General features: G+C 42.5%; 1 protein-coding gene across 1 annotated transcript; it reads left to right on the top strand.

The window, feature by feature from the left end:
- The first annotated feature begins 9,243 nt into the window (after positions 1–9,243).
- On the top strand, positions 9,244–9,483 carry LOC143959317 (cytochrome c oxidase subunit 7B, mitochondrial-like). Its single transcript, XM_077468005.1, has one exon. It carries the CDS (start codon positions 9,244–9,246, stop codon positions 9,481–9,483), a length of 240 nt encoding a protein of 79 aa, XP_077324131.1.
- The last annotated feature ends 1,103 nt before the right edge of the window (positions 9,484–10,586 follow it).

The raw sequence follows: 10,586 nt of genomic DNA, 5'->3' as shown, positions 1-10,586 counted from the left end.
ATAAACGCAAAGTAAGAACCAGTCACTTGAAATAGGGTGAATTTCTATTTAAGGGTGCTTACTGTAGGAGCATAGTAGTCCAAACTCTACATTTCCAGTGATCTGGTGGTTTGACCAGTAGTATACCTAGGGCAGTCTTCCTCAACCTTTTTACCCCAGAGGAGCCCTTTAAATCTTGTTCAGGTCTACAGGAACCCTTACTACTTGGGTGTCATTGAAAAAGAAAATGCCCTTTACATTTGCGGTCATGCAGAATAAGGCAGCCCTTACAGTGGTTGTCAAAATGCAATCCCTATGGATGGCTTAAAACATTGTTAGCTTCATGCAACTGGCTCTACCAAGTGGTGATGACCCCAGAACTATGCAGACATCTTAAGATAGGAGGTCAATCAGCCACAGCTCAAGGAACCCCTAGCAATCTTTGGAGGAACCCCAGGGTTCCAAGGAACCCTGGTTGAGAATGGCTGACCTATGGTATAGTCAGGATTGGAGCAACAGGGCTTAAAGGGGAATCAAGGGGCATTGTGGTAGGAAATTGAATGGAGACTAGGAAACGGGGCTAGCGCCTTGGCCTGCCATGAGAATATGGGGGCTCAATGTAGAGAAGTTACCATAATTATAGGGTGCCTGTCTATATGGAATAGAATAGACAATAGCCGAGCCTGAGACTAGGGATCTTGAGAAAGTGGAGAGGAAGAGAAAGTAGGAGGAAGATGAAAGAGAGAGTGGGGAAAGTCCCCAAGTGTGACCTGACCGCTAATGTGAGATCAGAAATGGAAAACGAAGAAACATAATAGTTAGCTACCAAGACAAGACTCCTCAAAGTCTGGTGGCAAGTGGCGTTTAATCCAGGGTTGCTAGATTTTGTCAAATTTGGCGATCTAGTTTTGGTCGATAGCTTCCATTTTTGCATGTATGAGTGTGCAATTTAATCTATCTTTGTTTCGGCAACAGCCAAGGACGGAGACTTCCAAGCCTTTGCTATAGTTTGCTTTGCTGGTTGTGAGGAGCTGGTTTATAAGTTTGAATTGTTCACGCGTCATGGCGTCTGGCTTCAGATTGAAGAGGGCCATTGAGGGTTCCGGGGGTATATGCGCTTCAAACATGTTAGAGGCAAGCGTAAATGTGACCTTCCAGAAATCTTGTGCCGTGTACACAAGATCGGAATTTTGGCCAGTAAAGAAACGATGAGAGCTTTTCATCGAAAAATGCGACTCCATCGGAATTTAGCTGGCCGAATTTTCCGCCAGCAAAAATCTGATAGCAGGTTCTCAATTTTCCAAAGGACAAAACTTTCTATCGGAAATTCCTATCGTGTGTATGCAATTCCTACGTAGAAAAACTCACGCATGCTCAGATTCAACTACGAGACGGAAGCTATTGACTACTGGCTATTGAACTTCCTTTTTCTAGTCCTGTCGTACGTGTTGTTGTACGTCGCCGCATTCTTAGCGGTTTTGAATTTAATGTGACCGTGTGTAAGCAAGACAGCTTGAGTGGAATTCCGTCGGGAAAACCATCAGACTTTTTCCAACCATAATTCCGATCGTGTGTACGCGGCATTGGACCACGGAGCAGGTCCACCAGATATGCATATAAGCATCCGGTTTCGGAGAGCTGCGGAAGCAGGGGGGCTGAATAGTTGGGTATAAACCTGGCAATCCTTGATGAGACAAGGTATCATCGGGTTGGTACTTTATAACTGGTTTCTGTCACAAGCACGTTGGGCGAAGGCGCTTTGGTCACCAACACAGACGCACTAAGATCTCAAGCAATCTCCGTTAGCAGAAATGAGGAAACATTCATGTTCATTTGTGAAAACAGATTTGCTCACAATACTAAATATTGGCCAAATTTTGTGACCATTTGCACCCACCATGGACACTTGTTAAGAAGCCATTGCTGGAACAATGTGTGACATAATAGTAGGCTTTGTAAGGTTTTTTTTATGATAGAATATGACAAAAATTACATTCTGTATGTAACTTTGTGCATCCTAAATAAGATTATACACTCATATGCAGAAAAGGTTTATCTACTTGACTGAAGACTTAACCCCCTTCATGATCAGGCCATTTTTTGCCAAACAGCATTGCATTACTGACAATTGCGACACTGTACCCAAATAAAATTAATGTTCTTTTTTTTTAGCATTTTCTTTTGGTTGTATTTGATCATCACTGTATTTTTTTTTTTTTTGCTCTATAAACAAATAATAACAATAATTTTGAAAAAAAAATTTTTTTTTTTACTAAAAAAAAAAAAAAAATCAAATTTCTTCATCAATTTAGGCTAATATGTATTCTGCTACATACTTTTGGGGGGAAAAAATCACAATAATCATACATTGATTGGTTTGTGCAAAATGTATAACGCCTACAAACTTTGGGACATATACTGGAATTTTTATTTATTTAGATTTGTTTTTTTTTTTACTAATAATGGTGGAGATTAGTGACTTTTAGTGGGACTGCAATATTGCGGCCTGAAATCGTACACTAACTGCCACTTTTGACACTTTTTGTGGATCAGTGACACCAATACAGTGATCGGTGCTAAAAATATGCACTGTCACTGTACTAATGTGAGGTTTGGCTGTACTTCTCCTTTAACGAATGAATCCAAAACAAAACAACATTTTCTATTGTGCCCATCTCTACCAGCATCCTTTCCACTCTTTGGACTGCCAGTGAGTATTGGTATACTAATGCAGATCTACCCTTGTTGTCAGACATATGGATGCTACTTTTTGGCACTGAGAACCAGGCACCGGTTTCTAATATGTAAGCTGACTGTACATAAAATGGAATACCAGTTTATAATCGAACTAGCCTTAAAACTGTCCCATCCCTCCTTAAAGTTTTTGTTAATATTTTGCATACTGTACCTGATATTTGCCTGCTGTACCATGTACTTGTATGAGAAAGTATCCTGTTCTCATTGTATTGCTTACTTTGTATGAAGTCCCTGGTGTTCCTGCCAGTCCCTCTGATTTCCTATTAAAAACTGAACACACTAAGCAGGGGAACAAATTGTGGTCAGTTCTCTAGCTGTTCTGGAAACTCAGCCTGCTCTCTTCCAATTATCACACTTGCCCTGACACTCCCCTCCCCTGCACAGCCATTCACTGGGAAGCTCAGTGTGCTGCTGCTTCTCCTCACCCAGCTCTTATGCAGCTAAGAACAGAGAGAATGTAATCACTTATAAAAAAAAATGAGAAGAAAGGTATTTATAATTGTTATTTCTTTTTTAATATCTATACACAAATTTGTATTAGTTCTGACCTAGTTAGACACATAATGTCCTTCACCTAATCCATGGAATTAAGAATCAACCAGAGGACATGGAAAACCAACTTCTGGTTGATTCTTAAAACCCCTGATGAAGCCAACACTGACGAAACATGTCGGGCGAACATATGAACCTTAACCATCATATAACTGGAATCAGACCTGTTTGATCACCCTAATAGATTTTTACACCAAAATTTCTAATAAATCCAATGCTTTAATTATCCTCTGTTTCTACTACCCATCTAAACTGCTAAAGAACAAGGGAGAACGGTTCCCCCAAAATGGGGTTTTTAGGCAGCAAAGCAAAAGAATTAAAGTGGTTGTAAACCCTTACAAACCACTTTGGCCTACAGGTAAACCTAGATTAAGGCTTACCTGTAGGTCCAAGAAATATCTCCTAAACCTATACGGTTTAGGAGATATTTACCTGACGACAGCCACCGCTGTCTACGGCGCATGCGCCGTAGAGAGCGGTGCGCAGACGCACTGGGTAAGCCGCAGATCGCGGCGACATGCCACAAGTGTCGGCTCCCATGCGCATGAGCGGGAGTGACGTCATCGCTGCTCCGGCGAATCACAGCGCCGGAGCAGCGAGACCCATGGACGCTCAGGAACTACAGGGGACAGCGGTGACTTCGCTGGCTCCTGTGTCAGGTAAGTGACACATAATGGACTACTATGCGATGCACAGTAGCCCATTATGCTTTACCTTTGCAGGGAATCAAAGAGGAAGTAAACCCATTAGGGTTTACTTCCCCTTTAAGTCAGTATTATATGAAAAAATAGTTGTTTATTAGTAGTACCAGAGGCCATAGCATGATGGTTAAAACATGAGCTCCAGTAGGAAGATTAAATCTAAACCAAATATACACTTGCAGACAGGAATTTCATAGCAACAGTAGTAATAAAATGTCGACGATATGAAAAAATTACTGACGCGTTTCAACCCATATACCAAGGGTCTTCTTCAGAGGTCGGTCTGCTAAAAAAAATCTTATAGGTATACATGTCAAAATTAGTTTCGCACAATGGAAAAACAATAAATGCCATACAGTGCAGACATGTAATATAGTTACCCAATAGTGTATGTTCAGCAAAGAAAGGGCTTCCTACATGGAGATGCTTAAAAACTTTTTTCCTCTCCCCAGGTGGTCCCAAAGCACTCCACAGTCCCAGAAACCGAGCCGGGGCAGTAATCCAGTGATATGGCTTATGAGAAGTCACACTGAAAATGACCCCCCAATAAACAGACGGTGGTCGGGCAGGGGGTGGGTCACACCTATGGTAGAAATCCAGGGTAAATTAAATGACCTGCCCACAGTGTACGTGAGCAGTCAGACAGAAAATTCAGATGGTGACAGCACCAAATTACTTAACTCCTTCCCGACCGGCGCACGCCGATGTACATCGTCAGAATGGCATGGGCAGGCATATTGGCGTACAGGTACGTCCATTTCTATATGCCGCCCTGCCATCGCATGCCTGCCGCCAGGGGCGCGCTCGCGTGCCGGTCAGGGCCCCCGTGAGACCGGTCGCAGGTCCCGCAGACTCGATCGCCTCGGGGATACCTGCAATCGTCTCATGGGGCGGCTGAACGAGGAAATGCTGTTGTAAATAGCATCTCCCTTCTGCCTAGCAACAAGTATCACTGATCTCTGCTCCATGTGATTGGAGCAGAGATCAGTGTTCACTAACACAAATCCCAGCCCCCCACAATTAGTAACACACCCATAGAAACACTTAACCCCTACACTGCCACCCTTGGTTAACCCCTTCAAAGCCAGTGTCATTTACACAGGAATTGGTGCATTTGTATAGCACCGGTTGCTGTATAAATGACAATGGTCCCAAAAATGTGTCAAAAATGTCCGATGTGTCCGCCATAATGTCAGTCACAATAAAAATCGCTAATCGCCACCCGTAAAAAAAAAATTATTAATAAAAATGCCATAAAACTATCCCCTATTTTGTAAACGCTATAATTTTTGCGCAAAACCAATCAATAATCGCTTATTGCGATTTTTTTTTACCAAAAATATGTAGGAGAATACGTATCGGCCTAAACTGAGGGAAATAAATTTTTTTAGATATTTTTGGGGGATATTTATTAGAATAAAAAGTAAAAAAATAATATGTTTTTTCAAAATTGTCGCTCTATTTTTGTTTATAGCGCAAAAAATAAAAACCGCAAAGGTGATCAAAAACCACCAAAAGAAAGCTCTATTTGTGGGAAAAAAGACGCCAATTTTGTTTGGGAGCCACGTCACACGACTGCGCAATTGTCAGTTAAAGCGACGCAGTGCCGAATCACAAAAAGTGGTCTGGTCTTAAGCCAGCAAAATGGTCCGGTCTGAAAGTGGTTAAGATAGCGGATGCGACAGCATAAGCGCATATATACATATATATATATATATATATATATATATATATATAATACCCATGCATATATAGGACTCTGGATGTTCAAACAATATGTGCATAAAAATAAACAAAACAAATGAATAAAATAAATAAACGGAGGGTCAGAATAACACTGACTGATCAGCTTTCAAAAGCTCTGTACTAACAATCCGATTATCGTACGATCGATTCGAAAACTGCATTTTTCATATGATTTTTGGATCGTGTGTACGGGGCTTAGGTGTCTTATCCCAAAGGTGAGTTCACAAGAGCATCATATACATTTGGAGGGATCAAACTTTGTCATAGCACATTTTTTAAAAGAAGGAAACGGGTGGGAGGCCCTGCAAGTGATGGAACTGGATGGAACATCATGACTAATTGAGGGGGAAAAGAAAACATAGGGGAATAAGAGGGGCACTCCAGCCCCCCCATTTTACTTACCTGAACCCTCGAACTTGACCCACGGGGACGTGCTGTCTCTCTGCCCGGGGTTCTGGGCTCTTGATTGGATAGATTGATAGCAGCGCAGCCATTGGCTCCAGCTGCTGTCAATCAAATCCAATGACGCGAGTGCCGGGGGGCGGGGCCGAGTCCTGCATTTGGCCTCTATGGACGCCGAAGCTGGACTCGGGAGCGCTCCTGCAAGGTAACCCCCTCGGGGAAGCGCTTCTCCGAGGGGATTATCAGATGCGGGGATGAGCCGCGAGAGCTGCCGGGGGACCCCGGAAGACAAGGTTTGGGGCCACTCTGTGCAAAACAAGCTGCACAGTGGAGGTAAGTATGATATGTTTGTTATTTTTTTTTTTTTTTTTTTTTTTTTTTTTTATGTTTACCTTTACAATCACTTTAAACCTTTAAAACATGTAAAATCATAGAAGTAGAAACTAAACTAGACAAGCTTATGGTGATGCTAAGTAAGATGCCAGATATAAAAACCTGAGAAAGGGAATTCTTCTTATAGCAGATAGGCAGGAATTCCTTTTTTTTAAATTCATGGAACAGTTTTAATAAAAATAAAAAATGAAAAGCAGTTTGAAAAATTGCTGCGCAAATGCCGTCTGATATAAAAAGTTGCAACGACCGCCATTTTATTCCCGAAGGTCTCTGCTAAAAAAAAAACAAAAAAACATATAATGTTTGGAGGTCTTGAGTAATTTTCTAGCAAAAAAAAATATATATATATATTTTTTACATGTAGGAGAGGAGTGCCAGAATTGTCTCGGGCTGGAAGTGGTTAACGACATTACCGCTTGGAAAATGGAATACTAAATCGAGGATAAACAGTTTGTATTTACAGCGAGTCTGAAAACATCAGGTTACCCGCTATAACATTTGTGTTCTCCTTGGCCTGTGCTGTAAAGTGTTTTTCTGCATATTAATACACAATGAAGTTCCACGTAGGCTGCATTCATTGATTTACACACCTGTGCTATAGACCTTGAGAGGAAGCACCTTTATGGCTAACAGTGAATAGCTGATGAGAAAAAACACAAGGCGGTGACAGTTATCTACAGAAGAACAACATCCAACTCTATAGGGCTCTATACAGCCAATTCACCTGAATGGTATGTATTTCCAACAATAAAGTGACTTTTATGGAAAAAAAAAATGAATAGCAAATATAACTAAGCACTTACTTAACTGATGAAAGTTCGGAAACCAGGCAACAACTTGTTTGTTATCTAGCATACTTGTATTTTTACATAGGGTCATGAAAAGTATACATCCTTCTATCCCTATGTAATTGTACTGTACCTATTGTACCTAATGTACCTATTGTACCTATACTTTACCTATTAGGATGCATACAAGCAGGTTTATTAGCGATTGCCTTTCACTATAATGAGCCTTACTCAGGGCTTTTTTTTCAGCGGGAACACGGAGGGAACAGTTTCCAGACCCTCCAGCACTGTATGTATGCAATGACAAGGGGTGTGGGGTGTGCTGGTGGGTCTATTCATGCTGGCTGCTCAGGCATCTATTGTCACCGGTGGGGATCTGTTTTTGTGTGAGGGTCTATTGTTGCTGGTGGGGGATGTATTCTTCCTGGTGGGTGTCTTATAATGCTGACAAGGATCTACTGTTGAGAGAGTGGTGTATTGTTGCTGGCTGCTTGTAGATCTGTTGTTGCTGCTGGGGGGTGGAATGTTGCTGGGATGGATCTTTTGTTTCTGGGGGGTGGTATTTTGGTTGTAAGTATAAACATAGCAGAGCTCCCGGGTGAACGATCCATAGTCGCTGGCTGAGTAGAGTAATGTGGAAAAAATGATCGGCACTTCGGTTGTTGCTCTTAAAATGTCTTAATTTTATTGAATAGCCACAGTGAACAAACGCAGATTAAATCAGTTGACGCGTTTCAGCCTATAAGGCCTTAATCTTAACCAATTTTGTTGTAAGTGGTCCATTGGATGCTGTGGGGGGGGGGGGGGGTTATTGTTGTGTGAGGGAACTATTGTTGCTGAGGTGAGGTCTATTGTTGTTGGGGTGAGGTCTATTGTTGTTGGGGTGAGGTCTATTGTTGTTGGGGTGGGGTCTATTGTTATTGGGTTGGGGTCTATTGTTGCTGAGGTGAGGTCTATTGTTGTTGGGGTGGGGTCTATGATTGCTGAGCTGAGGTCTATTTTGTTGGGGTGGGGTTTATTGTTGCTGAGGTGAGGTCTATTGTTGTTGGGGTGGGGTCTATTGTTGTTGAGGTGGGATCTATTATTGCAAAGTTGAAGTCTATTGTTGTTGGGGTGGGGTCTATTGTTGCTGAGGTGAGGTCTATTGTTGCTGAGGTGAGGTCTATTGTTGTTGGGGTGGGGTCTATTGTTGCTGAGGTGGGGTCTATTTTTGTTGGGGTGGGGTCTATTGTTGCTGAGAGGGATCTATCGTTGGCTCTAGGGGATCTATATTTCTGCTTTTCTTGTTATTAGACAAAAACATATTCCATACAAATTATTCAGCACCAGAAAACAATACTTAGTACTGGGAGGTGAGTAAGGGGGTGGAACCAAGGGACGGTGCTCAGGGGAGGAGACAAGGAAGGACTCATAGGGGGGGGGGGGGTTCCTGCACCTATTCTATAAGAAAAACAGCCCTGGCCTTACTAATAAAATTGCCTGAAGGGCAAATTGTCTGAAGGGCCATACACACGGGCTGAATATCAATAGCAACCGGCCGACACTCAGCCCCTGGGTATGGCAGCCGGTCTGACAGAAGCCGGCCGTTTAGCAGGCTTCTGTTAAAGAAGCATGACCGAAAAAGGTCTGTCGATTGGTATCGGTATCCGATCAGCACTCTCAGCCAATGGCTAAAAGCGCTGACCGGTGTGTTCTGACGGGGGGGGGGGTCTCCCTGTAAGAACACAATAGCTCAGTGGGCGAGATCGCTGTACTAACATTGCATAGTTAGTACTAGATATGTGCAATTTGTTTTGGTCCAAATATGAATTTGGACTAACTTTTTGTTATTCTGAGATCCGGATGTGGTTGAATCTCCGAATGAAATAGTAAGGAATTTCATTGAAATTAGTTTAAATCGTGTCTAGGGTAAGAAGAGGAAGAAGATGTTCTCCGTGCTGAGGTCCGTGCTGCACGTCTCCGGTCGTGGTGTCCAGAGAAAGATCAGCAGACGATCCCATCACAAAGCTGAAGCCAACTTCCATGACAAGTACGGGAACGCCATCCTGGCCTCTGGGACCACTTTCTGTATCGGCATCTGGACTTATGTGATCACCTCCACAGGGATTTGCTGGAACGTTTCTCCGGTCGGTAAAGTGACACCGAAGGAATGGCGGGAGAAGTAGTATCTGTTTTCTAACCAATTCTCAAATTTTCATAACAATTCAAATTCGGATCGGTTGAAAAATGATCGACCGATCCGCATTCTGTGTGAAGAAAAGCTGGTTGTTAAGGAGAGGGCTGGTAAGAAGGCCACAGCATCCTTAACAACCGATGACTCATCAGCCGTCAGCGGGCTTCCCCACTGACAGCTAACAGCTAAAATGTAAACAAAACAATACAAGAAACAAAAATTCAGGAAAAAAAACAGGCGAGCGCCCCCTGAACCATAGCAGGCCACATGCCCTCAACATGGGGGGGTGCTTTTGGTAACAAGGTGCTTTAGGGCACCCCAAAGTACCCCCCCATGTTGAGGACATGCGGCCTGGTATGGTTCAGGAGGGGCGGGGGGCACTCGCTCATCACTCCCTCCTTTCCTGGTCTTCCGGGTGCATGCTCGAAAAAGGGTCTGGTATGGATTTGGGGGGGCACGTTGTTTTTTTTTCAGAATTTTTCATAGCCAGCATTTATTTGTTTACATTTCAGCTGTCAGTGGGGAAGCCCGCTGACAGCTGATGAGTCATTGGTTGTTAAAGATGCAGTCGGCCAACTTCCAGCTCCACACCTTTGCGACCAGCAGTTCTTCACACAGAAATAAGAGAAGAACTTACAGTTAAATGTTAGACATGGGCACACTAAAATATTTGTTTCGGAATTTTTTTTTCATCCGAAAAATACATTTATTTAGTCACTCCCGAAATTATTATTATTATTTTTTTTATTGCATTCGTCCGAAAATCTGAAATAATTAAGGTCGAATCTGTCATTGAAGGCTCATGGTGTCTGTCGAATGTTCTAAGAAGATTTGACGGAGCAGCTAAACTGTACAGCACCGCAATCGTACATTTCCGGTCGAATGTTCCGCCTACAAGCTATAGTAGAATTCTAATGTTGTATGACACTAGTAATAATTATATTTATTAATTATTATTACTAGTCAACCAACATTAGAATTCTTCTATAGCTTATGAGAGGAGCATTTGACCATAAATGTCCGCTCGCGGTGACTGCTTTGTCGAATCTTCATGTCGCTTCTTTTCTCTCAATGTTGAATAATCTTGTACTAATA

Source organism: Lithobates pipiens, unplaced genomic scaffold (genome assembly GCF_037356315.1).
Source record: "Lithobates pipiens isolate NorthernLeopardFrog02 unplaced genomic scaffold, aLitPip1_a1.2 Scaffold_7, whole genome shotgun sequence".
Taxonomy (NCBI): Eukaryota; Metazoa; Chordata; class Amphibia; order Anura; family Ranidae; genus Lithobates; species Lithobates pipiens.
The sequence above is the reverse complement of the archived record's forward strand: the minus strand, read 5'-3'. Positions and strand labels throughout refer to the sequence as shown.

Coding starts and splice junctions, on each gene's coding strand:
- LOC143959317 (XM_077468005.1), top strand. CDS start 9,244: ATGTTCTCCGTGCTGAGGTCCGTGCTGCACGTCTCCGGTCGTGGTGTC.